This window comes from Acyrthosiphon pisum, chromosome A1 (genome assembly GCF_005508785.2).
Source record: "Acyrthosiphon pisum isolate AL4f chromosome A1, pea_aphid_22Mar2018_4r6ur, whole genome shotgun sequence".
In the NCBI taxonomy this organism is placed as follows: domain Eukaryota; kingdom Metazoa; phylum Arthropoda; class Insecta; order Hemiptera; family Aphididae; genus Acyrthosiphon; species Acyrthosiphon pisum.
In genome coordinates, this window is record NC_042494.1 from 165,791,649 (window position 1) to 165,807,453 (window position 15,805).

Here is a 15,805-nt window from a genome sequence, read left to right on the forward strand (position 1 = left end):
TGCGTGCTAGAACTGCGGGACTATTTATCGATCGTTTGTTGTTGGGCATAATAAATTAACTAATAATAGTAGAAATTCTTATAATAGTTGCAATTGAATTCGGTTATAAATATGAATCGTTGGGCACTATAATAAATAACAAACATTTTAAACCATTGGCAACCATTAATTATTATTATTATAGCTTTGAAACCCACGGTAACTATTTAAAAACAAAAAGGTCCATAAGTTTCAAAATATTATATAATTGATTGCCATGGGTAGATGGACACACCCGTACTATATCTGATCCTGTGCAATTCGTTGCCCATTAAAGACCTATAATTATAAACAACACTCATGGTAACCTTGGTAACCATAGTAACCATGGATCATGGTAACCTTAATAGCCATGAAATCTTGGTAACCTTAGTAACCATGGCAACCTTGGTAACCATGGTAACATGGTAACCTTAATAGCCATGAAATCTTGGTAACCTTAGTAACCATGGCAACCTTGGTAACCATGGTAACATGGACACACAGACAGACACACTGACATACATTCATTTTTATATATATAGATAAAATATATAAATATATATTATGGATGTACATAGGTTATATAGGTAGGTATGTGTTTACGTTTTCTCGTACTATTTAATGTTGATTAGTGATTTTATTTCATCAGTCTAAATAGTGTACGTATAGTTATTCTACCTACTACTTTATTATATTTTGAATCTATAATGTATATTATATAAAATGTGTTATGAAATATTATAGTTCACTTACCTGACTATGTATAGTTGTATTCGTGGATACGGGGTTGAGTTCGATGCTCGAAGTCGCCGCGGTGTATATACGTATATGTATATTACGTGTTTTGATTTGTATATTAAACACTGTATATTATATCAGGAGATATTTTTCTCCCGAGTTCTATGTATGATATTGATGTCATTCGAACACCAACTAATTTCGTACATAGTCGATGGCTAACCGAATGTAATTTAAGTTAATGAGCACCTATTTATTATACTTATATTCTAAATAGCCAATAGGTAATTATGATTTTGATCTAATGATAATGATATAACTACTCTATATTACGACGATAGTTACAGAACTTATTTTACTGTAAAAAGGCGTGAATAGATAGGTGAATGAATAATTAACAAAGTGAGTTTTGTTCGGTAATCCGAGATAATTAATAACACAGTCTTACCGAATGTTAGAATAACTCAATATACATACATATATTTTATTTTTTAATTTTTTTTTATTGAACTGTTATCAGCTTAATGAAAATCCGTTGATAAAGCAATCTGATATATCATATGTATTGTTTTTTATCGACGCCTCAGAGGCATTAGTTTTATGCCATATATATCAGCGGTTCCCAACCGGGCAGGACTTCTGCTCGGAGGAATATAGTTATGATGGAATTACGAAAATAATTATGTTATTTTACAGTGTGTAAAATTGAAATCACTAAACTTAAATTTACTTATATTTTTTTATATTTTATATTAATATTTTTGTTTATTATAAGTACTTAATATTATTGATTTATAATAGATTTTTAAAATGATGAAAATAATAAAAGTAAATAGTTGTTTTTTTTGTTTTGTTTTTATTTTTTTTTTTTTACCGAAAAAATTCAATTTAACTCTAATTTTCTGAGTGTTACCAGTTTGTAATTCCCCAAAATCATAATATTCATTGTTACTTGTTTTGTATTCTTTTATCTCATCTAATTAATGTGCACATTTGTTGTATAGATTGTATTATTACTCAAATAAAAAAAAAAAAACTCTAATTTAAGGGGGAGGGGGTGAGATTTTAGTAAATCTACAAGGGGGCGTAGAATGAAAAAGGTTGGAAACCACTGATATGTATTATATTATATATATTAAGAACGCAATCGCTTTGAATGGCAAAAATATTGTGGAAGTGCATAATACTGGGGTGGACGATGTGTTTTGAGGCTTCTTTTGAGAGATTGGTTGGCGTGGACGTTGTGCATGACGACCTTGTGAAAAAGACAGGGAAAAAGTTGATTCTGTATGATCCTTATATAAAATGATTTTTTTGTAATCGCTTCTTTTGATATGCATTGATTAATACGCAATGTTAAAGTATTGATGTGTTTATGATTTTATTTAGTGCGGTTTGACAAAGGTACTGCTTGTTATTTATATTGTGTTATTTTTACTGTATTTCTTGCTATGGATTATTATTTAAGTGCTGCGTGTGTCGCGTGTGTACCTATATAAGGAGTGCGTATAATTATGTATATTGAATCATCCTACATCCCGTATGGCTTGTTGTTATTAGTTATCCCGTGTATTTATTGAAGTATAGAAATAGGTATTATATAATATTAGAACATGGAGACTACTCTCGGATGTAAGACATCGTGTTCACCATACTAGTTTCAAATATTCTCGACTGGATGACAGTATCTGTTCGATCCTCTTCACCAGTTCTTGGAATGTCGGTCTTTTTTCCGGTATAATATCCCAACAACTTAACATAATCATGTAACTGCAATCAAATAGTATATTAAAAAAAAGTTAGTATATACTACGAAGTGCATCTTTATATAAAAAAAAATTGTATATACACAGTAATAGATGAATAGGATTTTAACTAATGTTGATGTGAATAAGGGTTTTATATATAATTAGTTGACCCCTTGCGGCAAGAACTTCGATGCCCGATAAAAATGCCAAAACCTAGCTATACGATTCAAACTGTTCAATTCGTTAATTAATATCCGGTGTAATGGACATTTTGAATTCCAAAATTCTAGTGCAAGCACCATTTAAGAATGCGAATTTTGGAAAATGCTTACATGGTGGTACGAAGGTACCATCAAAATTGCAAGCCTCAAGCTATCATTGTTTAGGCTCTACGTCGGATCAGTAAATGAGTCAGCCAAGATACGTTCAATTATATTATAGCAAATCCCGCCCACGGGCCACGACTGACCAGCGTTCCCGGTGAGATACACTTGTGATTATGTGAACAGTTTATTTTGCACGGGTAATATAATAATATACGATTGCGAATGGAACGATTGCGAACGTTTTTACCTGCCTTTAATCGTGCGGTGTTGTCAGATTTGGTGTCAGTAACAAATTTTTAAAAATGATTTTAAAAATAATCAAATAGTAATATAATAATCAAAATTTTTAGATTAATTTCTTGTTCCTTCATACGTTAATTTTACCAGTAAATACAAAATCTCTAAGTTTTCATAATTATTTTTTAGAACTAATAATGGCCCGCAGAGAGCTTTCATAGGATGTACAATGGTCAGTTTTATAGCCCCCATCCTCCAACACACGTAGTTATATCAGTTTTAAAAGAAACATAAGCTCAAACTTGGATAATAATTAATTTAATTAAAAACAATGTACTTACCTATAATCCTATGGCCAAAAAAGATAAATCTTTAATTTAATTAACTTTACAAAATTATAATGATTATAAAATACACAAGGATCTAATTTTATATTTAAGAAAAACTGGAAATTCCTACCAGGGAAAAAATTTGAACGAATTATGCTTATCAGAGGGTTTGTTTTTTTAGCCGAAATACGAACGATTGCGAACGTTTTTATAGACTACGTGGCCAAGTTTATAATTTCTGAATATGTTTTGTTCAGGAATTCAATTAAAAATTTTGCACCCGCGAGATACGTATGTAATTATTGCCATCATAGACCTTATAAGTGTAAGGTAGTTACAAATGTTTTATTAACGCGTTTAATGCGGCGGTCAGTTAGCCTATATGATATTAGTATATTACTAAGTAAATAAATTATATAATATTGTGAATAAAGTAATTTATATACCTAATATAACCTATTTACGTGAAATCTTAATTTCAATTTTCAATCCTTAGCTATACAATTTGAAAATGTTATCAAAGTTCGAATGTTTATTAAAAAAAATTGTGCATGTGTTTTTAATATTTTTTAACTGATGAAATAACAATATTTAACAAGATTTCCAAGCTTTTTTAGGTAACAAATAAAATTTAATTGACATTCACAGAAAAAAAACTAAAAAAATTGGAAACTCAAAATGTCCGTAAACAGGTTAAAACAAATCAAAATATTTTGAAAATTTTATCATGTAACGAAAATGCGAATATAAACAACCAATGAAAATTTTACGTATATACGCTCATTTGCTTTAGAGTTACAACAAAAACCAAAATCCATTCTGTTGAAAACCAATTTTGCGTAAAAATTCTCGTTTTCCCTTAATTTTTATTTCGTTTTTCACTGTGCTTTTGAAAACTATTGGGAATTTCAAAAATACATTCATCGCTAAACTCAGAATCTAAAATCTTTGGAGCTTATTATCACCAAAGAACAATTTTGTCGATAAACAACCAGCGAAAATATGAGTGACAAATTATAATTAGACCTTGTAAAACCAGTTAATTATACGTAGATACCTAATACAGTAAAACTTCCGTTAACGGTCACCTCTATGTAACGGTAATTTTTTTGGTCCCATCGAGTGTATCCTAGTGTTATTCTACCTCTGTAGGACGGGCACCTCTAAATAGCGGTCATTATTTATAGTCCCTTCGGTGACCGTTATATGGAAGTTCTACTGTATCTATATTTTGCTCAGAAATGAAAAAGTTTGAAAATTTAAATTATAATTACAACTGCTTAGTATGTTTAAATTAACCAAATAAAATACACGGCTTAAATTATTTCAATATAGTCATATTAGAAAGTATATTTTGTACCCAAACTTACATTACGGCAGAACAGTCAAGTGGTTGGTCCAATCGCTTTCCTGCTGATAAGTGGCTGAGGGGAATATAATCAGGTGCCTTTCCATATGTGAAAATCTCCCATAATAATACTCCGTATGTCCAACTATATTATATTTGTCAAAAAACAAAAAAAAATCATTACATATGTTTTATTTTATCATTCATCAATTATATTACAATATGGCGAAAAAAGTAAGATTTTGTTGATCTTGAGGTACCTTTTTATTATTTAATTTGTGTGTTGAGGGGTATCAATATCGACCATTTCTAAGGAGTTCAATATAGGCAACTTTCTATTCGTATACATGTCTGCATAGTAAGTGATCATTAGTGTGAGCGACTGTGTTTCAATGTATAAAATAAATAGCAATAGCGCTCCAATAGTGTTCAGGTGGTAATGCACTATGCATGAATTTGTGAGGGGAAATGGGGTGAGTGAGAATCTAGCGACACCAATATTGATCATATATAAACTAGATGATGAATATAGATGATTCACAAGGATATATAGAATAAACTGTGATACGCCGTGAAGTTACCATCCACCATTTAAAAAGAGGCCGATGCGAGGGCGTATCACACCTATTTAATGTTGTCTATATATATAAAAATGAATGTATGTCTGTGTGTCTGTCTGTCTATCTGTCTGTGTGTCCATATTACCATGGCAACCATCTATATATTATTTTGAGATTTCCATCCGTGTGTGTTTCCATATTACCATAGCAACCAACCCCAGGAGGAGATATAGAATGTTTGTCTGTCTGTGTGTGTGTCCTTTGGTTGCCATGCTTACCATGAGTTTTGAAGCTATAATAATAATTATTATTGGTTACCGGGCAACGAAGTAAATGGGATCATTTAGTACAAAGATAGGTTAGACCTCTGAGCAGAAGATAGGCTAATTTAAAAAGGTAGTGGACCAACCCCGAGAGGTGCTCAAACAGGGATTTAGAGATTTCCGATAGAAATTTTTTCATAAATGGTTGCCATGTTGACACCCATGGACCATGGCAACCATTTATAATATTATGTTAATTATCCAATTTAAACCGATTGCAACCAATAATATGACAAACACACACGTAGATAGATTATTATTGTAGTTTTGGTAACCGTTACATTATAAAATAAAACATATTATTCATATAGAATTAGCATTTTTAATGGGCAACGAAGTGCACGGGATCAGTACTTTAAAATACAAATCATTTCATGTTATCTTAAAGTTGCGTTTTGCACACCGATCAAGCAACACGTATGTTTCGCTTTCGCAGTTCGCGAAATAGTGCTGACTAAGTTATTACAGTTTTTTTTGTTAATGTGTACAATGCAAACTGTCGGATGGATGGTAAGTTTTTTTATAAACAAATATATTTTAAGTGGGTCACGCTCAAACTGATTGAATTACATAATGCATGCAAATATGGTTGTCGATTCAAATCCGCCGCATAATATAACAGTTGATGCTAGTATTTAGACACAAATACAAAACGACAATGCGACCTTGAAACATATGGTAATGGAATTGCAATTAAACAATGAGAGATTTCTGAAATGATCGCTGGGAGCTCCAAAGAAAGTTTGAGCTTGCCAAAAAAAAACAATCAAAGTGACGAAAGAAGTAGCAAAAACTTCTATAAAAATCCATAAACCACTTTCAATAACAGTATGTGGTGTAAATCATTTTAAACAATTCATGATTAATTTAAAACTCGAAGAAGTTGAAGGATACGAGCAACAAATGAAAACTTTGGCTAATGGTGAAATTAAGATACTAACAGGCGACGAACACCAGTTTCGACGAAATATACAAGTATTAGAAGAGCAAAAAGTTAAGTATCACAAATACCAACTTAAAACAGAAAAAAAGTTTCTGGTGGTAATTCGTGGATTACACCCTGAAACTGACCCCTGTGACATTAAAAGCGAATTATCCGAGCTAGGACATTTTGTACATAATGTTACGAACATTCAAATTAAAAAAAAGTTGACCCTAACAACAAGCTTAGTGATCGAATTATTGTAAAGCTTCCATTATTCTTCGTGGATTTGGATCCACAAGCAAACAACAATGACATTTATAATATTAAAAACATGTGCTATCATATAATAAAAGTGGAACCTCCAAGGAAAAATAAAGAAGTTCCAAAATGCAAATATTGCCAAATATTTGATCACACTCTAAACTACTGTTTCAAAACACCAAAGTGTATAAAATGTAGTGAAGGACATATTTCACTAAATTGCCCCAAGTCTAAGAAATCGAAGGCGAAATGTGCAAACTGTGGTGAAGGACATACTGTAAATTTGAAAGGATGTATCACTTATAAAAATGCATTAGAAAAAGCTCATCCTAAAAGTACAAAGAATACAACAAAAGCCTGCGAAACCAGTCACTCAAGAAGTTTCTTTTGCACAAATGGCTAGTTTTTCCAACGAAAATCAAAAGGGTCCAATGACTCAAACCCGTCCACAACAAAAAAAAAATGTACCGTCGCTATCTGACTTTATGGCAGCAATAACAAAATTAAATGAGAGATTGGACAGGCTATAAAACAGCCAGCCGAAAACCAAAGTATAAAAGAAAAAGAAATGATTAGAACGCTCCGAATCATAACATGGAACGCTAACGGGCTTGTACAACGAAAACAAGAACTTGAACATCTTATGAATAACGAAAAAATTGACATGGCTTTAATTTCAGAAATTCATTTCACAACGTGGACCCCTTTAAAATTACGTGGCTATCGAATACACACAACAGAAGATCCAAGCAATCGCGCTCATGGAGGAACTGCGGTAATAATAAAAGAAACAATTAAACATTATGAACTTGATAAACATTGTTTTCTTTTTGTTATAAGATTTTGTGAAATTATAACTTGCCCCCCCCCCCTAACCAAGGCTCTGGAGCCGCCCCTGGCTAGCACGAGTTAAATCATAAGAGTGAGAGAAATGTCACTGTTCCGAACGCAGCCAATACATAGCTTTAATAGCTACCGATCCTCGTAATAACCTCCATCCTTGCACGTGTTATCCTACCTAATGTTCCGTCTATTTCTATAAGTCTATGGCATTAACATGGCCTATCCATTCTTCTATCATCTATTCTACCATGGATACAATAGACATGGATAAGACATAACGTGTTCATTATGTGTGAGTTTTGCGGTCTAACATAGATAAGAAATTGAGGCCGTTTGTTTACAATTTTGTACATTTCGATTATATCTATATATAGATAATCAGATGATCGAAATAGGTATATTTTTTTGACTTCAATTCATATAATTTCTTTCAACACTGATAAGACGGTGTGTCCTATCCATGTCTTTATTATTTAAGGTGCCTACCATGGTTTAAGAGATACATGTTGAAATATACAATTAACTATTAATATTCAACTTTGTAAGCACACGCGTGAACATTTAGTTTCTACTTATATGACAGAAAGTCGATACATTACTTTTACTCTCACTATTATAAGATGACCTCGATTGTGGAGATATATATAGAGCATTTTAACGCATGTAAGACTCACTTACCCATACGCCGTCATACTAGCGCTCTCAGTGTACATAATTGTACTTATATAAAAATCGAAATAAAAAAATTTATATAATTTCATGAAAATGTATATAGACCCGTAGTCTCCCTCGTTATTAATGGTAATTTCTACTTACACATCGGATTTGAATGTGAATATATTGTCGTTAACTGATTCAGGGGCTATCCAACGTGGATTTAATGCATGCCGATCTTCTATATAGTAACCTTCCTTTCCAATATCCCTTGCTAGTCCGAAATCAGCAATTTTCATTATTATCTTATTATGTTTTTCGGTTACTAAGATATTTCTACCAGCTAGGTCTCTATGGATAAGCTACACAGAAGATAACACAACTTAGTAATAGTCAATAGATAATATTATACAAATGTAAGATATCATAAATCAAATTTGCGTAAAAAAAATATATAAGCATAAAAAGGAATGTGATATATAAATTAAAACGTAAAAATAAAAATCAAATAAAATTCCAACGTGATAACAAATTCAAAAAACAACCTAAAAGATTAGTTGTAAAATTAAACATTACCCATATTTATTTCAGGCTTCAGTTTATGTGGCAAAAAATTATTAATATATTTAAATAATTAAATCACATAGCTTGAAAATATTTAAAATATATATATTTCTATCTCAAATATTACATTTTGATAAATTCAGTTGGATAACTACTTGTATTATATTTTTAGTGATTGTTACTTTAAAAATGTGACTCACATTTTTGTCGTGCATATACTCCATCCCTTGTGCCACTTGATTGGCGTATAATAGTAATTCTTTTTCAGAAGCTCGTGGGTTCATTGAATTCAAAAAATTCAAGATGTTACCTTTGGAAGCGAATTCAATAATGGCACACGGGGATCCGTCTTGTTCGTAACTGCCCAATATGGTAGTGATATTATTATGGTTCCCCATTTTTTTCATGAAATCGATTTCCGACTTAAAATCCAATATATCTTCATAATTACGATGATCATCTAGGTACATCAATTATAATGAAAACAAATATGAGTTATCTATAATACTAAAAAATTAAACGTTCTTAATACAAAATACAATTTAAATCACCTTTTAACATTTTAACAGCAACTTTGGTTTCAACATTTTTATTTATTAATCCAATTGCTGTTGCCATTACGGCAACACCAAAGGCGCCTTCTCCAAGGCATTTTCCAAACGTTAAATTTTCAATGGGAAATTCCCATTTATTAATTAGCTGCTGCTTCAAAATAATTATGAAAAACGAACAAATAATACAATTAATAAACAAAATATATTATCAAAAACCAGTTTTTTAACAAATTGATTTTGTTTTAGATTTTGAACGGAGCGATGTATGCATCACATTGACAATGTGTAGATATTTGACTTTTTTAATTTTGTTTAAAATGTTGTGTTTTCTTCATCATTTAAGGCAGTAAAAAAGTTTCGATTTTCATTTTCAATACCTATTTTTTCTGGAAGGAAAGTAAATCTATTAAGTAGGTACTTTGGGTGGGTCGAATGTATAAATTCTCAGTCATTTTCAAAATTGCCAAGAAAAAAAAGTATGACGTGAGTTCCGCATACTGTGGAGTAGATGTCGTATACATTTTTGAGTTTTAACTACAAAATAATTTACACTTTTTGAAATGCTTGAGATGAAAAATTTTTAACCTAATTAAATTATCATTCATATGAAAAGAAAAACAAATACAATTTTAAATTGCAGATGCATATAAAATAACTTGGTGATTATATTTTAAAAGTTGTATTATGTACCATAGACAATTTTTAAAATAACATTTTGTGAAAATTTCAAGTACCTATGGTTATTCATTTTGAGTTGTAACAAAGTATGCTGATATCAAAAACACTGAAGCATTTTTACTGCTCAAAAGGTAATACGGAAAAATAAAAACATATCATTGTAAATTTAATATACATTCTTTTCCTCCGCTCAGAATCTAAAATGTGGGCAAGTGGGTGCTGCTCCGTTGAACAGAAGCCAGTAGGTACCGTGTGAATATATTAAAGATAAATGGATATTTAAAATATGTATTAAATGATATAAAATCATTGTATACGAAAAACGGTGATGGACAAAGACAAAGGCGGGTCTGTATTATATTATTTTAAAATTATAAAACAACATTATTCTCTGTTTAATAAATTATTATCTAATTTTGTCAATATTTGAACTAGAAATGATTATAAAAAAAATGATGCGTATGTATAGTTAATATTTTTAAACTGCTATTAAAACTATTTATGAGATCCCTTGTATTACATTTTCAAGTTGTTATACCTGGAGTAGTGTTACCTTAGTTTTTTTTTTTGAGGCTTAGAATTTTAATTTATGACAGAATTATGGAAGTCATGAATTATTTTGAACACATATGGGTTGACAGATTGTCTCCGCTTTCGTCTATCGTTTTTCGCCTTATTCATTAATTTGAGGTATACATGCAATTATACAGCGAGCACCTTCTTGGCTTCTTGTCCACCCTTTTATAATTTAATTACTTAAATATATATTTCACTGACCTGGTTTAAGAATAACTTTATGAGTACAATAATTAAAATAATTATTGCAATTATTATTGCGGTGAAAATTCCAAATTTCCATATATTGTTGAAGCCCGCATCTTCATTCGCATCTTCTTCTTCAACAGTGAATTTAATTATATAATAACACAATTTAGATGTTCTTTATAATTATAAAATATAATAATACATTATACAATAGAAAATTAATATTAGTTGACTGAAAATAACATTTTTTTATTTTTAAATAAATTATATTAGATAACACCAATAAATAATACGGATATATTTTAGTAACAACTAACTGGAAACTAAATGCGATATTATTGTGAGGGAAGATATTAATATATAATATTATTTCTGCCATTAATTTGGCAGAAATTCTAAGTAATAAAAAAAACTATTATAACATATAAAGCTATAATTACTATTCTGCAGTATTTACACTAGACAAACATAAAATAATGGATATCATGTATATAAATACAGTGGCATAGCGAGAAACTTGGTGGCCCTATAATTGACATAAGAGACAACCTCTTCAAAGTACCTGGTGTCAATTTAGTTTTGTCCACAAAGATACAATCTATAATTAACCTAACCTAACCTATAGAATTTCAGAAACTTTGAAAAACCGACACTGAGCATCTATTAACACAGAAATTAAATTATAGTAAAAATATTTATTATTTATTAGAGGTTCTAAGAACCAGTGCCGCCGAAATTTTTTTAAATCACTGGGGCAAACTTTTTTTGGGGTACCAACCCACCCATCTTAAAAAAGAGGAATTTTTTTTAAATAGTATAGCAAATGAAATACAGGGGTGACTTTGCAAATTATTTTGTAGTTAAAAATGTATGTTTAATTTATATATGTAATTATTATACTGAGAGATAGGTAGCGCCTGGGTTTGGATGAATTAGCCGGTGTTTGGGAAACACTGTTACTAGGGGACACCGCGTAGAGGTTTCTTCCTTGTCCGTATACCTGGACTATCAAGTGAAATCATGGACAATTACAACACATATATCAACCTGTTTGAAAATAATCCCTTCGAAGAACAAACCAGAAATGAAGGGGAAGATCTCACGAATGCCATTGCACAGGAAAAAAGGAATAAATGGCATGAGCTCTTAAATAAAACGGACATGAAACATAGTAGTAAAAAGGCATGGGGCCTAATTAAAAGATTAAACAGTGATCCTACTAGCGCGAAAGGACTGTCTAACTGTCAAACCCCAAAAACTCAAACAAGAAGATAAACCTAATAAAAGAATAATACGAAACAAAGAAAAGGAAGGAAACCACCTCAGTCGGCCTTTCGAGGAGGATGAATTGAATATAGCTATAGAGACAATGAAAATTAGGAAAGCAGCTGGACTAGATAATATTTTTCTCGAACAGATCCGCAATTTTGGGCCGAAAGCCAAACGCTGGATACTCGCTTTATATAATGAAATAAGAAACAGGAAAAACATACCGAAAATATGGAGGAAAACAAAACTTATAGCCTTATTAAAACCAGGGAAAGATACGGATGACCCAAAGAACTATCGCCCAATATCCCTTCTGTGCCACACGTACAAACTTTTAGAGAGAATGCTGCTTAACCGCCTAGTCCCCTTCGTGGACAGCAGACTAATTAAAGAACAAGCTGGTTTCCGCCCAGGAAAGTCATGTACATGACAGATACCCAACCTGACCCAAACAATCGAGAACGGTTTCGAGAACAAGAAAATCAAAGGCGTGGCGCTCATAGATCTAACGGCAGCATACGACACGGTGAACCACAGACTAATGTTAAAGAAACTTTATGATATTACCCTGGATTACGAGTTTGTAAGAGTTTTCGAAGCCCTTTTAGGCAACAGAAGATTTTTCGTAAATCACCAAGGCAAGAATAGTAAGTGGAGAATCTCCAGAAATGGTCTCCCTCAAGGAAGCGTGCTAGCCCCCACTATGTATCAACCAATATCCACAGATAGCGACGTAAAACATTATATTTACGCAGACGACATAGCAATCACCGTACAACACGATCAGTTTGAAAATGTAGAGGAAAAACTATCGACTACTTTGGACATTCTTGGAAAATACTATAGACGCAATTACCTAAAACCCAATCCAAGCAAAACACAAGTATGTGCTTTCCACCTAAGGAATCGATGTGCCAACCGTATCCTTTACGTCTACTGGAATGAGACGAAAATCACTAATACACAGTGTCCAAAATATCTCGGAATAACACTAGACCGATCTCTCACCTACAGATTCCATTGCGAAAACACCAAACATTAAATAATGACAAGAAATGGCATATTGCGGAAGCTCAGTGGCTTCACATGGAGCTGTAATCCCCACGTCCTAAGAACTACGGCATTAGCCTTATGTTTTTCAGCGGGAGAGTATGCCAGTCCAGTGTGGGGTAGGTCATCACATACTAAAAAGGTCGATGTTGCACTAAACGAGTCCTGCCGACTCATAACTGGTTGCCTAAAAAACACACCGGTAGAACAATTATATATACTTTCAGGAATAGCCCCTCCGCCAATAAGAAGATCCACGCAAGCAGACTGTGAGAGAACGAAAATAACAGCTGATCCACGACACCTCATGTACGGTATAACTCCACAACTCCCTCCCCTTAAATCCAGGAAGAGTTTCATGAACCATACAAAAGCCATCTCGTCAACACATCCTGAAGTAGAAAGAACGACCAGATGGAGAAATGAGATAAACAGTACTTCCAGCTGGGTGCCGAACGAGTCGCTCCCATCTGGTCATAATGAAACATGGCTGGTTTGGCGAACACTAAACAGACTTAGGACAGGAATTGGACGAACGAAAGACAATCTAATAAGATGGGGACTGCTAGATAGCACAGACACCTTGTGCATATGTGGAGAAGTACAGACAATGCAACACATTATCACATGCACAGCTTGCTCCCAAACCTGCACCCCAGAAGACATTCACAAAGGCACAAGCCAAGGAATTAACGTAGCCCGCATCTGGGCAGAAATAATATAAATCCCCCATTAACGTATTAACCATTAATCTATTTTACCTTATTTATGAATATTGTGTAATGTTTATTTAAAAGTTAATTTTATTTATTTATTTGTTTATTTTATGCTATACTACTTATATCATTATTATTATTACTGTTATACTATGCGCCTGACACGAAAAAAAAAAATATAATTATTGAAAATGTACAAGTACAACAAGGTTTCACGTAAGTATATGTAGTTCATACTGTAACCAAAAAATCTAAGAATATAATATAAACACAATTATTTTTTTATAGGCATTTTAAGTTTTAATTACTTGGAACTTTTTTAGGTAGGTACCTACCTATATATTATTAAGCTTTATACACACAATGTATTTATTTTATACCTGTCATCACTGTTTGGGGTAGTAAAACTGCTTCGATTTTCTTAGAGTATCTTGTTCGTTGGGAAAGTCAATTTAGTTGGGTTATTGAGGAAGTCAACATTTAAAATTCACAACAGTTTTCAAAAGCGCCAGGAAAAAAACATACAAATTAGGGAAAAACGGGAACTATTAAGCAAAATCGGTTTTCGACAAAATCGATTTTGGTTTTTAGTGTAACTCTAAAACAAATGAATACCTATATACAATGATGAATACAACACGACATTTTTACTGCTTGTTTATATTAGCATTTTCTATACACGGTAAAATCTTCAAAATATTTTGAGCTGTTTACGGACATTTTCAGTTTTTAATAATTTTAGGTTTTTTCTGTGAATGTCAAAAAAATTTTATATGTTGGGTAAAAAGCTTAAAAATTTTTTTGTCATAAGCATTAATTAAAGTTGGAATTTTGACAAAAGGCGTAAAAAAGGTACAAATTATTTCAAGTTAGAAATCCCTGAAAATTTTCTCTTTTAAATCGAAAATTTGAAAATGTAATACAAGATTCTTCTTAAGTTTGTCTGCCTTTATATAAATAAAAAATGTCTACAAGAAATTTAAACTACATTTTTATGAGCATTTGAAGTTTTTACTAACATTGGATATTCATTCGATTTCTCATGTATTCGTTTCTCGTTTTTTTTATTTCGTTGTAATTCAAAAACGAATAAATGTTGAGATTTTTATCATGTATTTATTTTATCATTTAATATATTTGATAAGTGATAACATTTTCAAAATATTTTGACTTGTTTTGAACTGTTTATAATCTTAAATTTTTTTCTATAAATATCAATAAAATGTTATTTGTTGGTCAAAAAGCGTTAAAATTTAGTACAAGGCTCCTGATATATTGCTTAAATAGAATTTCAAAAATATTAAAAATACATAGGTATGATTTATTTTATAAGCATTCAAAGTTCATTTTTAACAACATTTATTGAATTTAAAATTTAAAAATGATTTTGTTGTTAAAAAAGTATAAAATGTCAACTTCTATAGACAAGAATTGAAAATTTAAAACAAGGTTCTATGAAAGTAGGTTATTCTAAACCAAAATATCTCAAATACAAAAAAAGGTGGGTAAGTGGATGTCACTCTGCTGTAAGTACAGTAGGTTAGAAGTGGGTCACTGTATAATGGACAGTATTAAATTTGAATTCAATGATATAATATCACTGTATAAGAAAAACGATTCTGAGCGGAGACGGTATATCAGTCTATGTATTAGACATATATATACTTATCTACGGTATTAAAAAAAAATTGACCTATAATAGGTACCTATAACAAATTCCAAATTAATCATATCATAATATCTATTAGGTACTTATAACGCGTTATACATCAACAAAAAACCGTGGTACTATCATAGATATATAATAGTATACTTTAGAAGTTTCAAGTACCCACGAATAATATTATACAATCACAACAAAATAACTAAAAGAGTTATCCTAGGTTTTTAATATGT

At 31.4% G+C, this 15,805-nt stretch overlaps 1 protein-coding gene across 11 annotated transcripts in view; it reads right to left on the reverse strand.

The window, feature by feature from the left end:
* Window positions 1-1,166: 1,166 nt before the first annotated feature.
* LOC100163782 (fibroblast growth factor receptor 1) overlaps window positions 1,167-15,805 on the reverse strand; it is a 26,816-nt gene continuing 12,177 nt past the window's right edge. For 2 of the 11 annotated variants that reach the window (XM_008191850.3, XM_008191854.2), the window contains 6 exons: window positions 10,887-11,002; window positions 9,429-9,579; window positions 9,078-9,337; window positions 8,476-8,675; window positions 4,770-4,892; window positions 1,167-2,529 (listed from right to left, as the gene is read on the reverse strand). In XM_008191850.3, coding sequence (XP_008190072.1) covers window positions 2,406-2,529; window positions 4,770-4,892; window positions 8,476-8,675; window positions 9,078-9,337; window positions 9,429-9,579; window positions 10,887-11,002 — 974 coding nt within the window. In that variant the 3' untranslated portion in view covers window positions 1,167-2,405. Of the gene's footprint in view, window positions 2,530-4,769; window positions 4,893-8,475; window positions 8,676-9,077; window positions 9,338-9,428; window positions 9,583-10,886; window positions 11,009-15,805 lie in introns of all 11 variants that reach the window. The other 9 variants (XM_008191849.3, XM_008191853.2, XM_008191848.2 and 6 more) reach the window with 6 other exon arrangements.